This window comes from Artibeus jamaicensis, unplaced genomic scaffold, assembly GCF_021234435.1.
Source record: "Artibeus jamaicensis isolate MK-2021 breed Jamaican fruit bat unplaced genomic scaffold, CSHL_Jam_final contig_233, whole genome shotgun sequence".
Taxonomy (NCBI): domain Eukaryota; kingdom Metazoa; phylum Chordata; class Mammalia; order Chiroptera; family Phyllostomidae; genus Artibeus; species Artibeus jamaicensis.
In genome coordinates, this window is record NW_026521486.1 from 13,755,192 (window position 1) to 13,779,072 (window position 23,881).

The window sequence follows — 23,881 nt, forward strand, 5'->3', positions numbered from 1 at the left end:
GGATGGTGGACACGATAGTCTACTGATGATGTCTTAGAGAACTGTACGCTTGAAACCTATATAATTTTATTAACCAATGTCATCCCAATAAATTCAATAAAAATTTACAAAGAGAAAGTAGTCTTTTTTAACAAACTAACAAAGGTGAAATATTTGAAGTGTGAAGTCATTTGGGAATTGTGTACAGAACAAAATTCTAACAATTGTGACTTAGAGTGTCAGTTTCTTTACTCCAATTTTGAGGAACCATGTTAGCATTTTTCTTAGGAAATACAGATAACTGAAAAACTTCAAAAAATTATTATAGGGCCCTGGCTGGTGTGGCTCAGTGGATTGAGTGCCAGCCTGCGAACCAAAGGGTGGCTGGTTTGGTTCCCAGTCAGGGCACATGCCCGGGCTGCAGGCCAGGTTCCCAGTAAGGGGCATGCAAGAGGCAACCACACATCGATGTCTCTCTTTCCTGTACCCTCTGTCTAAAAATAAATAAAATCTGAAAAAGATTGTTATGGGTTGAATTGTCCATCGCAGATGTTGCAGTCCTAGCCCCCAGGACAAGTGAATGTGACTATTTGGGAAGAGGGTCTTTGTGAATGTAACTGAGTTAGGATGAGGTCATTAGGGTGGGCTCTAATCCAAATGAATGGTCTCTATAAAAGAATAGGAACACGCCACGTGGACACACACAGGGAGAGCACCACATAACAACAGAGGCAGAGCCTGGAGTGATGCAGCGACAAGCCAGGGAGCACCAAGAACTGAGGGCCACCACCTAGAAGACTCGAGGATGCTACCCAGTCTCAGAGCATGGCCTGGCTGATACCTGAATTTGACTTGTGGCCTCCAGAACTGAGAGAATAAATTTGTTGTCTTAAGCCAATCAGTTAGTGGTACTTGTGGCAGCCCTTGGAAACTAATTTTAACTGTTCTCCAAGTCTAAATACAGGACAAAAGCAACCTATAGAGCAGTGGTTGACTCCCAGGGGCCCATTTAGCTTCCTCACTCCCCAGTGGTGAGGGAGGCGGTCCTTGGACCTGCAGTGCAGCTTAACTTCTTCTGCTCAGGCCCACTTCCTTGCACAGGTGCTCTGAGGACACCCCTTAATTAACAGCCTGCCCACTGAACTCCACCTCAGTGCTTCCTGGAGAACCAAGTATGTAACATACACAAACCTAAAACTCGTAGTCCTGGACTGTACCTTGGAAAAGCTGTGGGGGGACTTGAGGATTCTGAGCATGTCACTCCTTTCAGATGTCACTATTGAATGCAAACCAAGGGCTCCAACTTCTGTAACAATCGTTAAAACTGGTCATTGACTGTGGCCCCCCAAATCGGAAATATTACAGTAAGTAGCTAACTAGTACTCTTATGAAAGGATTTCTTATAGCTTCATCATAACATGTTTCTCTGGCTGGGCTCCCATTTTATTTTTTAAAAGATTTTATTTATTTTGAGAGAGAAGGGACGGGAGAGGGGGAAACATCGATGTGAAAGAGAAGCATTGATTGGTGCCTCTCACATGCGCCCCAACTAGGGACTAACCTGCAACCCAGGCATGTGCGCTGATGGGGAATTGGACCAGTGACTTCTTGCTTTGCAGTACGATGCCCAGCTAACTGAGGCACTCTGGTCAGGGCTATATTAAAAAAAAAAAAAAAAAAAAAAGGTAGGCAAGACACTGAATATTTGGGATCTTTTTTATTTTTATACACATGACAAGATTTTACACCAAGAATAGTCAGTTAAATAGTACAAATTTACATTCATGAGGAATGTTAAAAAAAATTCAACTAAAAAACCCTCTTTTTCCTGTGACCCACAATTCCAACATTTTACAGTGCAGGGGAAAAGGGAGCTGGGGGAAGCATCCAAAACACGTCTCTCCCAAAAGAAATGACTTAATTTTTCACATTCCATCTCCACACAGGATCCAAATGGTGAAGAGTGTAATTTACAATTCATCTTTTTCAGCTGTAGATTTCTGTGAAAACAAAAATCAGAAGACATTAAAAACCAGCAGAAATAAAACCCTTAGCTCCCAGAAGGTTTATTATGTGGACCTGGTATGGACTTCTGTCTATTTCTATCCTTTCAGCGGTAGGCTAAAACCTCACCTTGCTAATCTGGAAACAATTTTAGATAATTTAGTACTCACAAGATCAATGGCCCCGGAACACAAACAATCAAAGTTTAAAACACTCTAATGTTGCTGTACAGTAAGGCAGAAGGAATGACAGAGTATGGAAGAATTGTGGGTTAAGGAAAAAAATCTGTTTAAAAACACCAAGAATGGATGTCTAAAAGAAAAGAAGCTGGAAGATCAAAGACTATATTTAAAGAAAGAACACGATGTGATCTAGAGCTTTTGAATTTCATGTGAGATACCTATTTGGGGGCAGACTTCTGGTAAGCCGACTCCTGTATGTTACGCAGCCCCAACCCTGCCAGCACTGAGCAGTCCCGTCTGATTAGCTGTACCTCTGCTGTTTCCGCGTCGTCCTCGTCTGCCCCGGCATCCGCCTCTTCTTCGTCTTGCTCTGCATCTTCCGTGGTGTCCCCTGTTTCTTCAGGTTCTTCTTCTGGTTCTTCTTCGACCTAAGGGCAACATTTACGAGCCCATTCATGGATCTCTTTTCACCTCGCCTTTTTAAATGTGTAAGATCCCAATTAATTTCACAATCCTCCAGTTAGAAGTCAAGCTAACAATGGGAGACAAGGTTAAAAAAAAAAAAGCACGCAAAAGGAGAATTTCTGTTTAATTTCTAGTATAGCGCATGATACTGGGGATTCAGACATTCAATAAATTATTTCTAGCCCTGGCTAGGTAGCTCTGTTGGTTAGAGCATTGTTCTGACATGCTCAGGTTGAAGGTCTGATCCCCGGTCAGGGCACATACAAGATGAACCAGTGAATGCATAAGTAAGTGGAACAACGAATTGGTGCTTCTCTCTCTGTAATCAGTAAATTAAAAAAACAATAAATAATTTCTAAAAAGTAGAGATTAGTCCAAATTTTCAGAGCTATATCAATCAGGTAATCATGGGAAACCTAATCTTTAAAAAAAAAAAAAGCCTATGTGGGAGTGCTGGGAACACGAACCTTTGCGTCGGGGTCGATGTTTAAACTGAGGCGAAGCATCCTTTCTATTCTATCTCCATACGCCTTAGTGTCTGGTAAGAGGTATCCTGACCTCAGTGTGGCTGTTTCAAACAAAACCACTGCGAGATCTGAAACTGTTTTGTCATCTTCGTCTTCCTGAAGTGGAAGAAATCACACTTCATTAAAAGGCACAAAGCATTCAACATGAAGGAGTATGGCCGTAATATTTACTCACCTTAACTCGTCGAAGCATGTCTTTGATCAGCGGGTGTCTGGGATTGATTTCAAATGTTTTCTTCTGGCTGGCATAGTAACTGTTAAGGGGTAAAAGTGAGTATTAACAAACATCAAATTTTAGGGCCCATACCCTTTTAGGGTTTTTTTTTCTGCTGCTCACTTCCGTAATTACTGTGAGCAGTTCTCAAAGGAATCGAGATGTTCTTATACCGCCACACTGTGCTTTCTTTCCCCTTTAAGGGGGGACAGGCGTTGTTACATGAACCCCAAGCACCTAGAACACGCCGAGTGGATGAGCTGATTTAGTGTCCTGCCTGCTCCTACATTTGTCTTCACTGCCTCAACTGCAGCTCTGTCCCCCAGAGCTCTGGGTCGTCTAGGCAGCTCCTGGGTGTTGCTCCAATAACACTTTCTCCCTGATGCCTTCCCCATGTGGCTCCAAGAAAAGTCAACTGGTTCTTTCATTCGAGCTCTGCTCCTGATTCCAAACATTCCTTCACGATCTCTAGCATTTTAGTCTGACTGTTCTCTCTCCAACAGCTGTACGTTGAAGACAGGGAGGAACTCCATCTCTTCCCATCCCAGTATGCCCATGACCTGCCCTGGCCTTATAAGATTAGAACTGGACTTGTCAGCCTGATTAGTCTGAATGTGACCAAGACAGCAGTAATGTCCACTTTAGACCGTCGATGAATAAACACAGTAGGTGCTCAAATGTTTACTGAATGGAAGGTAACTTCCTATTAATGAATGACTGAAATAGGTGTGCATTTATTAAATGACTCCTATACTATTGCAGTGGGATAAGCACACCTGACGTTTACAGTCTAGTTGGGGAACAAAACATTTAAGCAAGATGACACCTTAGCATTTTACTGTATAAACATATAATGGTGAGTCATGCTAATTATAAAATCAAAGTGTGTGTAAGTCCATACTTATTTTTAAAAACACGTGTGTGAGAAGACTCCTTAAGCTAGGCCTTGGGGGAACAAGTATGACACTATGTAGCAATGAAAGGTGGGCAAGAGAGAAGAAAAGTGGGGGGTGCACACTATTTTCAAGGCCACTGCTATGACAATAAAACATAAACTTGACATATTTCTTAAAAGTAAAGGGTACCAAAGACCCACTTACTTCCAGTACTTGGACTTTGAGTTCAAAATATTTGTTAACTCATGGGTCATATTTTACCTTGAATTTTGTGGGGCATACTATTTGAGGGAGAGGTATGGTGATTAAAAAAGTCTTAACCAGCCCTGGCTGGTGTGGCTCAGTGGACTGAGCACTGGCCTGTGAAGCAAAGGGTTGCTGGTTCAATTCCCAGTCAAGGCACATGCCTGGATTGTGGGACCAGGTCCCCAGTAGGGTATATGCAAGAGGCAACCACACACTGATAGTCCCCCCTCTTTCCTTCCCCTCTCTGTAAAAATAAATAAAATCTAAAAAAAGACATAACTAATTTGAGTAATAAAGTTGTCATTGACCTCAGCTGTACATACAATTAAAGATATAAGTAAGTCTAGACACCAGGCCAAGTATATAATCTAATGAAGTAAAGATAATTTATGGGTAACAGATTTTAAAAATCTGTATTTGAAATACTGTAAAATAAATGATGAGTCCAAGCCCCTTTCCTGCCAATCCACTGTGGGAAGAAGCCCTCTGTAAACTCGTTGTCTCCCTGACCTACAGCGGACACCGACACTGGCTCTGCAGAGGGCAATGCCGGCTTCTACAGGACGGGGAGAGCTTAACCCCGTGGCAGGCACGCTCCCAAGGCCACTTACTTCGTCGAGATGTCCTTGCCTGTTTGGTATGCTTGAGCTTTCATGATTCTCTCCATGTTGCCGGACCACCCGTACTGGCTGGCCACGAGCGCACACGGAGACTCGGTCAGGCGCTGAGACACCACGGCCTTTTCAATCTTAGGAGGAGAAACCCAAGTTAGGTGTATGGAAGTATCAGTGGTTAAGGCCATTCAGTAACTGCGCTTCCACTCAAGGGTTCTCCCCTTGAGACTGTAAACAGAGGCAGACTATTAAAGTACCTCTCATTTAATAATCTGATTTTTTCAGTATGAAATACTTAAACATCAATTTTTAAAAACATAAAACTAAACTTAACCAGTAAAAAATCAAGTTATTACAACAGCAATGTTAAACTACAGAAAACCTTCATTTATAAAGAAAAAACCGTCTAGCACCCACATATAGAATAACCACTACTAACCTTTTAATTCTTTGTAGTTTCTAAATTTTAAGCCTGTCCTTCCAATAACTTAACCACAAAATTAAATGTTGTCCTGACAAGTTTTAATGGTTACAAAGTAACCAGCTGCAAAGTTTAATTTCTTGACAAAATTAAAAAAAATATGGATACTAAAAAATTTTCACACTAATTTGCAGAATACCTTGTCCTTGAGGGCTTTATCTTTCATCCAATTGAGCAGAGGCTCAAATTCTTTCTCAATTGCTTCACGATTCTCCTTGGTTTTCTCACTTTCATCAAACTTCACGCCCTCCTTGGCAACATTCTGGAACCTCTTCCCATCAAACTCGGGAAGAGCCTGAATGCAGTATTCGTCCACAGGTTCTGTGAGATAAATCACTTCATAGCCCTTTTTCAGAAGTCGCTCAACAAATGGAGAAGATTCAGCCTACAAAATCAAGGGAATTTAAGTTTCCCAGGTCTAGCCTTGATGTACAAGTTCATGCTAGCAGCTATGTTTACGGAGTACCACAACCTCATTTACAGCTGGAGACTTAAGAGGCACAGAGAATGTAAGTGACTGACCAGGCCTCCTAACTACTACAATTCGAAATTACAATTCAGTTTCCCTTTTTGTTCCCAAGAGTTGGCTGTAACTTTCCAGCTATACACCGTGATCCCTGACCAGTAGAGTGTCTCACCTCTTTTCTGCTGGACCCAGCCATGAAGTAGATTTTGTCCTGTTTCTCCTTCATTCTTTCCACATACTGGTCTAGACTAGTGATGTCACTTGCGTGATGAGAAGACTGGAATCTAAGAAGTTTAGCAAGACGTGTTCTATTTGAGTGATCTTCAATCACCCCAAGCTTGATGTTGGTACCAAATTCTTTCCAAAAAGTGTCATTGTATTTCTCATCAGCAATCTTTTTGATCATGTCCAGAGTTTTCCGAACAAGCTTCTTTCTAATCACCTAAACCATAATTAAACAACAACTGATTAGAGAACTTCATCTCAAGGTTTTGAGAACCACATGTTAAGGAGGCAGGGGAGTAGTGGTGAAGATACCAACAGGCACTATCGCTGCCATTTACCAAGGATCAGGGAATGGTGAGCACCCACCCTATGTCAGACCGAGTGCAACTAAACTGTCGGTGGAAATAATCACAAGATCACTTTACGTTTATATTCTAACTTTAGACCAGGTAGCGTGTGTGTATATGTATACATATGTATGTCATTGCTATATAATTCTTTTGATACGTTTAATTCTTTTCTATACATTTGAATATTTTTTTATTACGTAACGGGGGAAAAATAATCAGATTCTCAGGATTGGAGAATTTCAGAGTTAAATTAGATTCATCTGATTAGCCAAGGACTAGTCCCACAATCTGGTGACTCCACTAATGGAAACTGTGTGCCCTGGCCCAATCAAAGAGCAAAGAAGCCGGCCTCTTCCCAGAGACGCTCACCTTAAGGAGTTTATGTTGCTGAAGAGTCTCACGGGAAACATTCAAGGGGAGATCATCTGAGTCCACCTACATACGGCAAAAGTAAGTTTGGTGAGCAATAAAAACACTGGAAAAAAACAAAACCAACCAACCACCAACCAGCCAACCAACGGCCCCTTCTCCCAATTTTCAGATACTCACAACACCCTTGACAAAATTAAGGTACTTGGGCATCATATCATGGAAGTCGTCTGTGATGAACACTCGGCGCACATACAGCTAAGCACAGACAAAAAGAAAAAAAAGGTTATCATCTGGAAACTGCATTTTCAAATTAAAAATTCCATTTACATTCCTTAAAAACCCACCTTAATGTAATCACTCTTCTTAGATCCATATTCATCAAACAGACCACGTGGGGCAGACGTGGGTATGAATAAAATTGACTTGAAGGTAACTTCCCCTTCAGCAGTAAAGTGGATGTAAGCCATGGGGTCTTCACTTTCCTATGGAAAGTTGGTACTTAGTTATTCAACAGGCGCGTGCGCGCACACACACACACACACACACACACAGGCAGCACAAAGGCTAGGCAATTTATTACACAGTATAGTTCAGTTTAGCATTTAATAAAAAAAGTTCCCTTTCCAAAAAAAAAAAAAAAAGAGTGAGGGAGCACCTGGAGGGAAGAAGGAACAACTAAGACTGCGACTTTAGCCAGCCAGACATGGCTGTTTTGATGGTAACTGTCAGTAACATCACCCCTAAACTCGGGAAGGATGGATTCCATGTTTTAGAGAGGACAGGAAAACCAGCAAGCCACCTAAATGACAAAGTCACACACCACACTTCATGAGTGTACCGGTCAACCATGGGAAGTACTCAAGAACAGAGTTCTCCCACGGAATTTGGACTATAGCAGGAGATATAAAGATGTATGTGAATAGCTACAAAAGTATAAAGACTGAAATTCCCTACATACATTGCATTATATCCGTTACTGCACCCATATGTGGCTAGTCTGAATTGGGATATGATTGATGGTTAAGTGTAAAATACACATCCAGGCTTTGAAGATACAGTGCAAAAAACCCCAAAAAGTAAATTTTAATTTTTTATGTTGAAACCATACTATTTTGGATGTGTGGGGTTAAATAAAATATATTATTAACAATTACCTTCACCTGTATCTATTTTTTGAACTATGGCTTCTAAAAATATTTGGGATAACATGATGTGGCTAACATTATGGTATATTTCCAATACAACTGCCCCAGATACAGTACCTTTATATACACTAGTAGGACTTTAGTGAAGGGAGGGAAAGTTTTTAGAGGTAAAGCTTACAGGGTGGTTAGATGTTAACATACGGAAAACAAAGGTTAAGTAACAAATCGACAGAATTAAAGAGTAAAGAACAAATGCAATCATAGAATGTTGTTGTATCTAGCCATGCTAAGTCCATTAAACTATTCTATTTTGTACAAAATGTGGTTTAGAGAAACATTAACTTGAAACAATCTTAACCTGTGCTAGTTTTGGGTGTTTAAGAGTTACAAGGGATCAGTAAAAGAAAAAAAAAGTTAGGAATAATTCCTACTGACGCTTGTGACCTCACGGTAATTATTTAGTGTCGTAAACAAGCTCTTTAAGGATTATGTTAAAAGCCAGTCAGTCATACAACTTTGTTTTATGGGTGTACAGTGGCATCAAACACAGGCCTACGGAGGTACGATCTGTTTTGTAACACAGGCCCCTTGGCAATCTGGTGCAGCCTACAGCTTTCTCAGAGTGACTTTTTTTTTTTTTAAATGCATAATATAAATACACAGGATTAAAAAGAAACCCATTGTAAAGCAGTTACAAATTGCTTTAAACTTATATTGGAATTCAGTATTTTTCATTATCGCATTATTCTAAGTGATAGTTACCTTTGAAAAGGATTTGTAGAAAGCTTTATATTCATCCTCTTCTACTTCTTTTGACGGCCTCTGCCATATTGGTTTGATGTCATTCATGAGTTCCCAGTCCCAGACGGTTTTTTCCACCTGCAGTGAACAGTGTTCATTAGTGTCTCCCAGCAGGCACACTAGCGGGACCCACGGCTTTCGGACATTTCAGAGAAGAACACGGGAGGAACAAAAGATACCGCTAATCTGTTTTAACCAGAGCTCCTGCCAACTATATAGAATTTAGGAAAAAAGTATTTAACATTTAAGACTGATTTAAGATTGACATTTAATATAAAAAGGCAACTGGTTATCATAGTAATTGATAAAAAGCCAAATTTTTCACTATTTTTAGCTAAAATGTCATTTCTTGAAAATAGGTTTTGACGTTAGGATATACGTATTATGTATTTCATGACTTATAGAAACTCAACATCTTACAATGAATATTACCCAAACTCGCAGCCACGACTTGTACCTATTCTGCTTCCTGCACAGGCCAGAGAACTACTTTTATAGTTAATACCTACATAACAAAAAAGATGTAGAATGCTGTTTTAAGATTTTAAAATTCAAAACATATTACAAGCCACCAGTCCTGAGCAATATTTAGAAGTCAGAAAACTCTTATAAAAACAAACTGGGTTCGGTACTTACAACTTTCTAGAAGGGGAAAAACACACAGCCCCTGTTTTTAAAGGACGGACTTGCCATTTGAAAAAAAAGACAACCTTTAAGAACTGAAGCTCGCCTAAATCAGTGCCTCCTTAGGTTTTTGTGTTTTTCTGATTCATCCTGAAAAATATTTTAAGTGGGGACATGAACCAGAATTACTTTTTTGGTTTTTGGCTTCTTTTCTTCTTCTTCTTCTTCTACTGCTGCTTCGTCGTCAGATTCTTCTTTTTCTTCTTTTGTGGTTTCTTCTTCTTCTTCCACGGGTTCCTCAACGGTTTCAGTCTGTTGAAGCAGAAAGTAGAACTCTGGTTAAACTCACTTCTTTAACGATTCTGACTTCATCTATAGAATGAAACAAAATGGCAGCTCAAAAAAAATAGTTCTTTTGTTAAAAAAAAAAAAAGCCCAAATATCCTGAATTGGAGAAATGTTTATCTTTCTGTAAGTACTAAATATGTACCGAGGTGATATATAAATTTTTAGCAATATAGATTTACCTTGCTGCTCCACACATAAATAGGAAAGTTTATGAACTGTGAGTACTTCTTGACGAGATTTTTAATTGTATCCAATTCAAGGTAATCAGATGCTTCTTCTTTTAGAACAAGGCTGCAAAGGAAATAAGACATTTATAGAGATACATCCATGGTTTAGAAGAGCTGATTATGAATTCGTCTTCAAGACCATGCTACTAGCCAGCAGTTCTGTTTAGTGCAAGATACCCTGTTACTTATGTTAAGAACTCTTGTCACCAGTAAGGGCTATAGGTGAAACACACCCAGCATGGGTGTGCTAAAAGAATCTTCCGTGCATTCCTGGAAGTAGAGACTATCCTTAGTTCCAAGCACGAAATGAAAACGTTCCCAACCTTCTAAATATATTGGGTTTTTTCATTTGAAGAACTGAAATCCAAAGATAGCTCAAGGTGAGAAAACATCTGGAGAAAAGTGGAGTTATATGCACTCTGAAAGTAAATCTAGAAATCCAATGATTAGTATAGAGAGTGAGCCCCTAATAAAAACAATGTTCCTTAAAAAAAGCTAGAACATTACTCCGAACTACTGTCATGGCCGCACCACCCACGCCTGTGAGACAACGCAGACACGGAAGACGCCCACCCAAGTTCTACGGGGCAGCTCTGGTCCGCTGACTCCAACACCAAAAACTGTAGCATTGCTCCCCCTCCTTCCTTACTGCCCGTTCTGCAAAGCCTCACCCCCTACCCACCAAAAAGAACAAATCACAACACATTCTCAAACACAGCGGCTGGCCCTCATCTTGGTGTTGGTGCTCCCAATAAAAACGAAGGATGTTTCATCTGTGGTTCCTTTCCTGCCTCAAAAAGTTAATAGCTCAGTAGCTTTTGTCCACAAGCAGACAGACAGTGCACGTGACGCAGCCTACTGAGGTGACTAAGTCTCCAGTCTCAGAGCAGAACGCATCTTGGAGATGCTGGGTTGGGGAAGAGTTCGATTTTGATCTTATTTATTTATTTTTAGAAGGGAAAGGAGGGACAGAAGGAGAGAAGCATCAATCAATGTGTTCGCCTCTCGTATGCCCCCAATTGGGGACCCAGCCCGAAACCCAGGCATGTACGTGCCCTGACCGGAAATCGAACTGGCGACCTTTACAGTTTGCAGAAGAATGCCCAGTTCACTAAGCCACACCAGTCAGAGCAAGAGTTCAATTTTGGATGCAAGCTGAAGCTGATGATTTGAAATCTTAAGCAGCATTTAAATGGGAATTAGATACAGGAACAGTGCCCAGCAGTGAGATCCAGACTAGGAGTTCACCAACTGTGTATGGCTGGTACCCATACGAAATTTTACAGGGACATAACCTCATCATACGTAGTTTAAGGTTGCCTTCAGCTAGAACAGCAGCGTTGTGACATGTGACAGATCCAATAGTCCACAAGCCTAAATTATGTACGAGGTGGCCCTAATTCAGGAAAAAGTTTGTTGACTTCTGATGTAGACTACGAATACAGATTTGAGAATCCTGAGAAAAATCTGGAGCCTGAATCCATGACAGTGGTAAGATTAAATCAGGAACACAAGGATGAGAAGAAGCTGAAACTTAACTTTTAAGTAAAAAGAACATCAACATTTAAGAAACGGGCACGGGAAAGACATGTAGGGCCATGGAAACGAGGCAGTGGACTGTGTGTGCAGCAGAAAGCCAATTTGGTAGGACGCATCACAGAAAAACCAAGGGAAACAGACTCTATTGCTGGAGCAATGTCACTCGAACAACGCCCAACTCCATTGGACTGGGCAACAGGGATTATCAGTGAATTATTTCAATGGAAAGGCGGTAGGATAAAGCAGAGATACAGCAGCCGAGTCCTGACAGGTGAAGTAGCCAAGGCAAGTGTACATCTTTAAACTCAACTGTGGAGAGGGACAGAAGGCGAGTGTGTGCCCGACGGAAGGGAGGATGGCACCACCCACCCTCCCCCACCCTGGAGACCACCACGTGCTTCCACTTTGATCCGACACAGGCAGGTGTGTGGGAAAGGCCGACTTTAAAAGGTGGGGCAGGAACTAGCTCTGGGGAAAAGTGCAGAGTCCTGCCCTCACTGTGGTAGGAAGGACAGAAGCATTCGTATTTCATGATCTCTTTTAATCCTCACAAAATTTCTCACACGGGTACGGCAGAGGCTAATTCAGGGTACAAAGAGAGATGAAGTCATGCGTGCAGAGCAGGATCCTGACTTCCACTCTCCATTTTCCTCCGGCCACTCTAGACTTTTAGTTCCTCAAATGGACCTCGTGGCTGAAACTTTCGACATGCTGCCTGGAACATCTGAACTCATCACTATTTCAGAAAGGCCTTCTGGCCCTTCCTGCACTTGCCACTCTGAAATGACTTAGTGGTTTTTCCCCCTTACTGGAATGAGCACCCAAAAGCAGGGACTGCATTCCCCGCTGCAGCCTGAAACCCTGGCAGGCAACAGGCACTCAAATGAGTATGTTGAGTGAATGCTAGGGTAGGAAGACTTGAAGAAAAAAAGGCAATTTTGCCCAGGGAAAGCAGAACCCGTTGTAAAGTTTCACTCATTTTATCAAACATCCATGCTACCTGCATAACACTGTCCTAACACCTATTCATTCATACAAAAACTTGCCAGTCGAGTGTTAGGCTCTGGGAACACTGCAGTCAACAAAACATTTGCTTTCATAAAGCTTTGTTCTAGGTAGTCTTGCCTGTCTCACACACCTTAAAACGGCAGCACCTCCTGGGACATCATTTTCTTTCTCTCTCTAGTTGAGAGACGTGATTTACCTACCTACTCTCTAACACCTAATGAGAGAGGGCACCGGGGTATGACTATTAGGGAGGCCTCCTGAGGAGACTGGGAGATGTCAAATGTTCGTAACGAAGCAGGGAAGGGTAAATTGGAATGAATACACTGGTAAAGAACTAAAATGCAGCCCTGTAATTAGCCTTCATTAAAGGAACATCTCTGACCACCAAGATAGGAAATGTTACGTTTTGGGATGAAGAAAACTGGTCAAAATGATAAGACATATGCCCCTTTCCTACTCGAATATTTAATGTTAAGAACACTTAAAACTGAATCAAGGGGTGAAAAGCGAGGCCTCGAGCACATTTTCACTTGGCAGGACCAAGCACATCTGCTGACCTGCAGGGAAGGAGCTGCCCCGCCGGCCACACGGTGCTGTTACAGGCACCACACACGTGATGCCGAGTGTCAGATCTGCCTCAGCTACACAGACAATAATTATTGCCTTAAAATAAATTCCAATTAGAATTCAGTAATTTCTAATTTTCCTCAAATGAGACATTTTCTTCCCCTAAAATTTAACTTTCTTTAAGCCTTTAGTTTCTGCAATCTAACCCATTACTACCACAAATCTCAAATATTTCCAATTGTCACCCATAGTCTCCTTGCATCCAATCCTGCCCTCCTTTAGAAAACTAATCCTGTGACCACGCTGTTCCTCCACGCCTTTATCCGTGATGCCCCACAAGACTACCTTTCTAAGTCTTGCTTCCCTGGAAGACTTGGACCAGCCGCTTCTCTGGGAGGCCTCCACTTGGCCTTCTCCCCGGGAAGAGCTAACTTTGCCTACTAATTGCATCCTCTATGCACAGCAGCCATCATTAACTCTGGGTGTCTGGCCCTTAGCAAATCCTGAAAACATTCTTCAGCTGCTGAGAACAACTCAATCTCCTCATTTTATAGGCAAGGAAATTAAAACCCAGAATAAGGCTTTTGCTCAGAGAGCCCAAACTGGACAGTCAAGATCCTCACTCCCACTGTTAATTACCATGAAGAACTGGTAACACTCACGTAATTGTCGTTCCCCGTCCTAGAGTGTTTCCTCTTGGATCAGCAATTACAGAAAATTCATTGGAGTCGGATTCCCAGATGTGTTGGGTGTCATTGTTGTGTTTCGATGTGACAATGACCTTATCTGCTACAAGAAAGGCAGAATAGAAACCAACACCAAACTGGCCAATCAATTCAGAAGTCGACTGGCCATCTTCTTGTGCCTCAGTCATTCTGTTTAAAAACTCGCTTGTCCCAGATTTGGCTATGGTACCAAGGTTTTTAACCAACTCTTCCCTGGTCATTCCCACACCAGTGTCTGTGACATGTAGCAGGTTCTTCTCCTTGTCACACTACATGAAAGACAAAAAACAAGATAGTTATATTTGCTTTGTACTCACAGTATGACAAGTGAACACTGAGCTATATGCTGAAAAACTCCCAGCTTTGGGCAACATCAATTCCAATATGAACTGTGCTATTTTCCTCCATATAGTATTTTATGGCCTTTTCAGAAAATGCACATCTTAAGTATAAGCATCGTTCTTTACAGAGAGCATAATCTTCAGTTCAGTATATTTGAGAAAGCATCAAAAGGATGCTTTTCCTCTGTCTAAGAGGGCAAAGACAGACTAAAGACAAGTTGTTTTTGAAGAAAATATTCAAGAAAAATAAAATTTCACATTTTGCCTATTTCTTTGATAGAAAACAAGAATTCAAAAGTTGAATCACTTCTGTGTATGGAATCCATGGAGATCAATGTTCTTCACCACTATTCCCAACTCTCTGCTGTCCAGAAATGTAATAGGAATAGGATTCCTCCCTCCATTTATGGTTGGGGAGGTCCTATCACTGGATTTGGTAAGTTGTGACTTTCGGGATGGAGCCTTTAATTGGTGTAAGACCCTCCAAGCTCTCTCTACACCATGGCAACCAGGCGGTGGTTACTCTATCAACCTGTGGCCTGGAGTGAGGGTGATACGAAGCAGCGGCCACAGGCAGCCTGTGATTGATTTCAGCCAGAGGGTGGCAAGCTGTTCTTGTAAAACAGCCAGAGAATAAACACTTTAGGCTTTTGGGGGTCATATGGTCTCTGTCACAACTACTCAACTCTGCCACACAGCACAAAAACAGTCACAGATAACATGCAAGCAGGCGTGGCAATGTTCCGATAAAACTTGATTTACAAAAATAGCCAGCGGGTTGGATTTGGCCCACAGGCCATATTTTGCTGACCTCTGATTGATTCCCTGAGACTTGGGGGGTTGTCACTGAAGCATAACTTGTTTCCTTCAACAGATGTGAATTCTTATCACTAAGGATTCTTTTTATTTGAAAAGAAAAAGAAAATAGTTTTAAGCTTACCTTAATTTTGACGGTTAGTTCCTCATTTCCAGAAAGAGCATTTTCATCAGTCAGTGATATTAGCCTTATCTTATCTAAAGCATCAGAAGCATTGGAAATCAGTTCTCTCAGGAAAATCTAGTTGGAAGCCAGATTAAATACAGTTAGACTAGCCTCAGGACAACACAAGACATTAAATTTAATGTCAAACTCATTTTATTTCTCCTCTGTACTCTGAAAAAAGGCATTTTATGGTAAAGAAGTGGCTTAACTCTCTTGGTAAAGCAGGTACTTTACACAAAGGACTATAACAACCAGAAGGGATACCTGAACCTGCAAGAGCAGTAACACCAATCTACTGGTGAGCTTTAGGTATGCGATACATGAATTTTGGTTCTTATGGTCCTTGAAGACTCTCAACTGGATAGCAGGCCATGAACATACATGGAAGGGAAAGCGAAGGGAGAGTGTCTAAGAGTCCCCACCCACCATCACACAGCACACACAGAATCTAGTAGCAATTCTTGTACATACAGTCCTGGGTATTTAAACTTCGCTAACTACTTATTTGGAATCTCTATTTAAGTACATTTACTATGAAATATGAAAAGTCAACAAGTATGCTACCATACAGAAAAAAAATTACCCTAGCCACGTGTTGCTTACCTCCTTATTTTTATACAATGAATTGATGATAAGTTTCATCATTCGGTTTACTTCGGCTTGGAAGGCAAACTTTTCTGATTTCTCTCTAAGTTCTCTTATTTGGGATGCATTTAATCCATCCAACTGAATAGCTTCTTCTTCTCTAAGAAAGTAAATTTGATAAATATTGAGTCTTTTAGTTCCCTCTAAAAATACAGGATCTGTGATGAGAGCACAGTGGTGTTTTAAGATAGTCTTAAGGGTGAAAAAGGGTAAAATGGAGACCTTGATACAATATTACTAATCTACCATCTCACTGTTATTGTACCACAGTAGTAGGTTACCTTTAACGCCACACTGCAAATACTCAGTTCTTAACTTTGTCAGAAAAATAAACCCAACTTTCCTTCCACTAAAAAGCAAACTCATATTCATTTATGTTCCCTCACATGTGGAACCGCCCCTTTGCCCAGGAAGCTCTACAGATCTACAAAACTAAGTCCCAAAAGGTCAAATTTTAAAACATTGTTCAACTAAATATTTTCTAAAGCCTTAAGAAGGTCACAGTGCTAGTATCTGCAACATAGTTATCAATATAGTTTTCAAAGGAATTCATTCAAGTTTGACCATTCTTCGGGACAAGTTAGGAGATACTTCCTTGTGCACACACTTGCTACATTTTCTCTGACCATTTCTTAGCTATCTAAATTTAGTTCATTTGGGCTTTTGGAGATACAAATGAAAGCACTGTATTCCAGTGTTTAGAGGGCTTATCATTACAGTTTTAAATGAACACAAACCTCTGTACTACTTCATCATCTGTCCTTGAGCCTTCTCTACTTTTACCCAGGTCCTCTTCTACTGTGCCATCCACATCGACTTCATCATGAGCTCGGACCGACCCTGGAGGAAGATTTAACAATGAAACCCTCTTAAAACCCCATTGCTTCGTGTAGTTCTCAGAAGGAAAATAAACAGGGAAATGGGTAGGGGTTGCAAAATTCAGCTGGTATATACAGGAGATGGGGATGGGAGATTGGATCCACCGGTTTAAATAGCCAATGTAAAACAAGTCTGCCTCTTTCTTATTTAAGCTCAGACACTGAGGTTCGTTCCCCAGTAGATTCTGAAATACGGAGGCAATCATCACTTTTAAAGAGCCGCCCCCGATCCTTTATAACGTTTAGCAGGTTTGATACCAGGCCCCTTCCACATTCACGTGTTGTGCGCAGGCCAAGAGAAGGCCTCCAAATTGACCATGCCAAAATTCAGGTTCAAAATCACAGGTCAGAATACAAATAGGATTTTGTGTAACCTCTGGCGAGCGAACTGAAAGTGGGCCCAGGGACCCAAGAAGAGGAAGAGATGTTAAGAGATTGTGAGTTGTTAAGGAGCTGGAGCACAAATGTAGTCAGACACGCGGACAGTGCCTTTGCCGTGATCCAGGGCTCCACGCTCCCCAACCGGCACCTAAGAAAGGAAACGCACGTTCGCCAGGAATCGGAAGACCTGGAGGTCGGGGATCCTCAAACTCTAACGTCCAAGGGTTGAGGCATCGGCAAAAAGTCCTTGCGACCGGGCACCCGCAATGCTCTCCGGGGAGCGAGAGCTCGAGAGAGGCTCCACTTCCAGACGCGGATACTAGATCTACGAGGGATTTAAATAACTCCGTTCTCTTTCCCCCTTCCAGTGGAGGAACATTAAACCAAAGCCCCACAGCCTCTTTCGAGGAAAGGCGATGATCCCCTGGCCATCTCAGGCACTGTTACTTTATCCCACTCGCAATATTAACGGCACAGGAACCTTCGAGAAGAGGCCGCGCTTGATAAGGGGGGGCGTCCGGGGCGCCCGCTCCTTCCGGATCACTCACCGAAGGTCAGCAGTACGCAGCAGAGGCCCAGCACCCACAGGGCCCTCATGTCGCGCGACCGACGAGTCTCAAGGCCCTTTTGATTGCAGGAGCCGCCTAGGTCCCGCCACCCCTGGGTTCAGATCCTTACACCACACGCTGCGCGATCCGCCCACTACCCCAAGCAAGTACGGCCGCTTTTCATCCCACTTCTCGAGGGCGGAGGACGGAAAACACGAATCCACCAATCGTGCCGCACCACGCACTCTCTGTACCCAATGGAGATTCGAGGGGGGACCTAAGTGCACCAATCGGAGCTGTCCAGGTGCGGTGCCCAATGCCCGAAGCGTGTCTCCTTCCGATTGGTCATTCGTAGCCACTATTCTCCAATCAAATGGCTCCGCGGGCCCCTCTCACCCGGGTCCGTCCCTTTGCCCGGGATGCTTTGGCCTTCACGGGAAACCGTCCAATAAACGTCAGCTCAGAACACATTCCTCATTTTGGAGAGGTCGCAGGGGTACTACTTCCGGATCCTAGAGAGCGTTTATTCCGTGACCAGGGGAACGGTAGCCATGGCAACGCGATCTTCGCTTGGCTGTTTGCACATGGAGTCACGTTGCGGCGATTCCGGTGCGACTTTTCTTAGTCAGCTTTCTGTTTGTCAGTGCATCTCGGAAAAGAGACACACGTGAGAGGCTGAAAACCCCCTGAGTGCTCTTAGATGGGAGGATGGTGTGTGTGTGGGGGGGGAGGGGAGGGGTGAAGGGGGGGGCGTTGAAATTATAGTTCCCGGCATGCACCGTACTAAGGATACACTATATTGAATGCTGGGAGTCGTAGTCTTTGACCAGCTGCGTAGTTTGGCCCTTCTGCACTTTACCAGCCTGTCTTTGCGTGAGCAGTGCGCTGCATTCTTTAGAATTTACATTTTGTTTTAATTGTAGTAGCGACCTGTACCAATTCTAGGACTCTCCAGTGTACACACCCCTAAGAAGCGGGACTAGGAAGCAGCCATGCCTGGTCCAAGGCCGACCTGTGTTCTTCGGGTCTGCCTCTCGGAGTCTGGGTTTCTCCTGGGGCTAGGAGCGCGGGTCTCTGAAAACAGCTTCTTGTGAGTCACTTGGGCAGCTTGAACCTTCCTCACCCTGTCCTGCTGCCGGCTGCCCGAGGCCTTACTGGTTTACAGAAGAGGGTAGAGAGGCTTTACTTTTCTTTCTTTTTTTTATTGCGAGCAACTTGGATGCTTTCGACTTCCTCATAAAATTCAAAGACCCGTGGTCCTGGGGTCCCTTCCGTAAGTCAGGAAGAGAGCATGGTCGCGAAGTCCGGTCTAGCACAGCAAAAGGAAAAAATAATCCCCAAACCTCTCAGTTTAACGGGTGCAGGAGGATACACCTGCAGGTATATGAAAGCAAAACCCTGTGGGATTGCAAAATGAGAGGCGGAGTGCAGCTTTGTAACTTCATAGAAATACTCAGTCAGCATTCGGAAAGACACAAAAACCACCAGGTGTCTTTCCTGTAAGGGAAGTCCCTCACGCTCAGCTTGCGTTTGCCTTTTGCCTTTCTATGTATGTTCTGTCTCTAACCTAGTCTTTACTTACCCCTCACCCCGACCCGCCCTCGTTTCCAGCAAAAAACACTCCTTTTCTTATTGCTAGAAAAATTGAACTTCCAATTTGTTTTCTGATAACCTTCCGAATTCCTGAAGACAAGCTTTTCGGTGACAGTCTATCATAATCTTTTAGAACTTCCCTATTTAGGTTTGACAGCCTTAATTCTGTGGTTGGTGCTTACCCATTGTGGTGGTGCCTTATTTACATCTGCCCAAATTACCTACATTTGTTAGTAGGAAGCAAAAGGTAGTTTACAAAGCTTTCTTTAAATGCCTGTGTGCTTGCATCTTTTTAAAAAGAATATACTGGGGTGTGAATTACATTCAGAAATCTCAGTCACATTTCTGTGTGTTTTAATTCTTGTTTGTTTTTTTTTTATTTGAAGATTTAACTGGTGTTATTAAGAGATTCATGAATTGAGCAGCATCTCATCTAGCATGTCACAGGGGGCTCCCTTTTGTTTATTTTTATATTTGGAAAAATATAAATTCCTTTGCTTTTCTGCATTTCACAGTTCAACTCCTTTACATTTGTGTCCACCTCTGAACAAGTCAGCAGCCAGTTCTGAAAGTGCAGACTCCATCCTTAACTGCTCAGTGGCAGGCAGTTCGTGCCGCACCTGGAGGGAACTGAGAACGAGACATGCCCTCCAAAATAGATCCGTTGTTTGTGGGTATACTTTACTGCCAGTGATGGTGGGAATTTATGGGGCAGACAGAGTACAAGACTGGCAGAAGATACAAGACTAGCTCTTGTCTGGCTTGCCTCTGCCCCTTTAATACAGGATCCTTGGCTATGAACCCTGTAAAAGGAAGGGAGGACTTGCAGTTTCTCACCCATTCTCTCTACCTCTTGTGACTTTTGAACCATTGCTTTAACGTCAGTTCCCATCTTCGTGTAGCTCCCTTAGAACGTACATTACAGATTGACCATTAAGATTGAATACTTTTGGATATGATTCCCTTGCTTGCTAATTCTACTTTATCTCTTTTGACATTATATGTCTATAGACTCTACTGGAAACAGCTGCCTTTGTTGATTTGTAGTTTTCATTGAGCTTCTTGGAAGGAAAAAAAAAACAGATAAGCGAAGGGGTGCCATTAGGGGCAGTGGATCGCTTCCCTGGTGTAGACAGGTGTAGCCTGGCAGTGGCGGGTCAGGCAGAATGCAGGAGATCATGGCTTGAAAGCAGCTGGTATCAGGGAGCGTGAAGGAATGGGGCTGAGCACCAGGGTGAATTTTTGGTTAGTCAATCGGTTTACTCATTCATTCACTTATTTACTTTGTCAGTGTCGGAGATCCAGTGTATGCCAGGTATTATGCAAGGTGCTGGCAGCATAGCGGTGAACGATGTAGATACAGTCTCTATTCATACAGAGATAGTGGAGTTGCATCATAAGCACATGCATTTTATTTAAACTGAAGCAAAGACATGAAAGAATGACTGCAAAAGAGTATGAGGGAACTTTTTAGGGTGATAGATATGCTCTTGATCTTGATTTTAGTGGTGATTAAAACTAACCAAACTGTCCATTTTAAAAAGTGAGTTTTCTGATGTGGAAATTATACCATGAACAAACAAAAATGACCCAGACTAAAATCAACTGTCATTCTAAACAGCGAAACACTATAACCCATTTTAGTAGGAATCAGGAACCAGAGATGCCCGCTGCTGTCAGCATTGCCCCGTACTGCTTAAGAGAGTCTTAATAGTATGACAAGAAAAGGAAGAAGTTTTAGAAAAGTTGAAGTCTTATTTTGAAATTCCTTCTTGCTGATGAAATGATTATGTATCGGAGAAACACACGCACACAGAATAAATTACTGACTGTAAAGTAAACATAAATATCAATAGACTTACTTTCATCTTGCAAAAACACATACATAGACATTTTAAATATGTTTCATTCATATTAGAGACAAAACCCATGAAATACTTAGGAATACACTTGTCAAGAAAGACATAGCTCCTCTATGAAGAAAACTATACAGTGTTACTGCAGAATATAAAACAAGTGGAGAACTTGTCTGGTGCCATACCCTATGTATTACCTATTGCTGTGTAACAAATTACCCCCACACTATGCAGGGTAAGCAACATTGATTACTTCACACAGTATGTGTAAGTCAGGAATCCGGGAGCACTTTGCTGAATGGCTGTGCCTTGGGGTCTCTCAAGAGGCCACCTTCATCCAAGGCCTGACTGGGCTATGGAATATGTTACTCCGATAGCCCACTCAGATAGTTATTGGCAGGAGGTCCCAGTGCCTTCTCACGTGGACCTCCCCACAGTGCTGCTTTAGTGTGCTCATGGTGTGGCAGCTGGCTTTTCCCAGAGTGAGCGCACAGCCAAGGCATAAAACAAGGCAGGAACCATAATAACTCACTACCAGCCTCAGAAATCACACACTCCCTTCTGCAGTAACCCTGCTTGGTAAGGGAAAGGATTCACGAGGACGGGAACACCAGGACTCAGGGATCACTGAGCCTGTTTTAGAAGCTGACCGCTGCCACGCCCTTGTTTTAATGGAAGCTGAGAAAAGCTCTGACATTCTCAGCAGCTTTTGTGCAGGATCAGCTCCTAAATTAGGGATAAGAATCATAAGGTAGGGATTTCCCCAAATATACAGGAAGAGGATTCAGTTGCTGCCAAGTCAAAAAGAATGATAAATGTCTGCCGCATGTTTGAATGTTCAAACAGATCAGTGCAACAAAAAAGAATCTAGAAGTAATTTAAATGTAATATATGAGATAAGCAGCTGTTTCAATTCAGAGGGGAAAGGATAGTTTGTTTCATAAATGATGAAACCTTGACAGGATATCCATCTCTAGGAAGACAAAGTTGGCTACTATCTTACCCCTTGTAGAAAATAAATCCAGTTTAGAAGTCAATAAGGAAGCCTGTGAGTGCATGCTAGGGGTTAGGGGAGACTTTAACCAAGACGGAGCATCTGGAAAGTACAATGGAAAGCCTGGGTTTACCAGGCCCCATTCTCGGTGGGCCCTGAATTCCAATTCTCCAATTCTTTCTAGCACTAGCGTGAAGAGGCTGTTCAGCTTTGCTTATCTCTTCAGCCATGCACTTTCTTCTGAGAACATCGGTGAGCGGGGACAAGTAGCAGAGAGTGTAGGGCTCACTTCTATAATGTTCTCTTCTCTCTGGAATCTTGTCTCCTCAACTCCATGTTGCCTGGATCCGCTCAAACCCCGTTTGCCTGAATAGCTACCTGATGGCTTTAAATACATTCTCAAGTATCTCATCCAGCCTCTCTAGTTATTTCAGCAGGAGGGTTAGCCTGCTTCAAATTGTCTGTCATAGTACAGTTGACTTTTGAACAACATGGGGGTTGGGGTCCTGATCCCCCGTGCAGCCGAAACTCTGTCCATACCTTTTGACTCCCCCTAGAACTTAACTACTAAGAGCCTCCCGTTGACCAGACATAAACAGTAGACTAACTCATTTTGTATGTTTTATGTATTATATACTGTATTCTTACAATAAAGTAAGCTGGAGAAAATAAAATGTGATTAAGAAAATCAAAGGAAGAAGAAATATATTGATAGTATTGTACATATTTATTGGAAAAAATCTGTGTGCTAGTTGAAACCTGTGTAGTTCAAGGGTGAACTGTGGAATGGAGAAGTAGATGCAGATCTACATAGTAATGGAAGTCGTTGGTCCTATTATTTTTTTCTTTATTAAGCTCTGGGTATTTATATATTTATTTATTAAAAAATTTGGGTTTTTTATGGTTGTTCCCATTTCCCCCTGTTGCTCTCCCCTTCCCTGTCCAACTGCCGCTCCCACAGACAACCCCCACCCCACTGTCCTTGTCCACGGGTCCTATGTACATGGTCCTTGACTTGACCCTTCCCCTTCTTTACTCCGTTATCCCCCTCCTCCTGCCCCTCTGGTCCCTGCCAGTTTGTTCTTTATTTCCAAGTCTCTGGCTCTTTTTTGCTCATTTGTTTCTTTTGTTGATTAGGTTCCACTTATAGGTGAGATCATATGGTATTTGTCTTTCACTGCCTGGCTTATTTCACTTAGCATAATGCTCTCCAGTTCCATCCATGCTGTAGTGAAGGGTAGGAGCTGCTTCTTTTTTTCCTGCTGTGTAGCATTCCATTGTGTAAATGTACCACAGATTTTTGATTCATTCATTTGGTACCGACATAAGAATAGACACATAGGTCAATGAAACAGGATAGAGAGCCCAGAAATAAATGCACGACTCTATGGTCAATTAATATTTGACAAAAGGGACAGGAGCATGAAATGGAGTAAAAAAGCCTCTTCAACAAATGGTGTTGGGAGATCTGCACAGGTACATGCAAAAAAATGAAACTGGACCACCAGCTTACACCATACATCGAAGTAAACTCAAGATAGATAAAGACTTAAATATATGTCATGACACCATAAAAGCCCTAGAGCAAAACATAGGCAGTAAAATTTTAGATATCCCACCCAGCAATATTTTCAATATGTCCCTTAGAGCAAGAAACA

The 23,881-nt window shown here is 42.3% G+C and overlaps 2 protein-coding genes across 2 annotated transcripts in view; one reads left to right on the plus strand and one right to left on the minus strand.

Moving 5' to 3' along the window:
- Nucleotides 1–1,681: 1,681 nt before the first annotated feature.
- On the minus strand, nucleotides 1,682–17,955 carry HSP90B1 (heat shock protein 90 beta family member 1). Its single transcript, XM_053661733.1, has 18 exons — nucleotides 17,781–17,955; nucleotides 16,711–16,813; nucleotides 15,932–16,073; nucleotides 15,287–15,403; nucleotides 13,943–14,274; nucleotides 10,119–10,230; nucleotides 9,781–9,903; nucleotides 8,929–9,045; nucleotides 7,366–7,503; nucleotides 7,199–7,276; nucleotides 7,019–7,084; nucleotides 6,247–6,516; nucleotides 5,748–5,993; nucleotides 5,125–5,261; nucleotides 3,333–3,411; nucleotides 3,098–3,253; nucleotides 2,477–2,593; nucleotides 1,682–1,979 (listed from the first exon to the last, which is right to left on the minus strand). Exons 1-18 carry the CDS (start codon nucleotides 17,827–17,829, stop codon nucleotides 1,950–1,952), a joined length of 2,412 nt encoding a protein of 803 aa, XP_053517708.1. The 5' UTR covers nucleotides 17,830–17,955; the 3' UTR covers nucleotides 1,682–1,949.
- A 692-nt stretch (nucleotides 17,956–18,647) lies between these two features.
- The window catches only part of LOC119060254 (putative tetratricopeptide repeat protein 41), a 69,768-nt gene continuing 64,534 nt past the window's right edge, over nucleotides 18,648–23,881 (plus strand). Inside the window, exon 1 of the mRNA XM_037160259.2 lies at nucleotides 18,648–18,870. The gene's annotated coding sequence lies outside the window, so the exon portion shown is untranslated. The remainder of the gene's footprint in view (nucleotides 18,871–23,881) is intronic.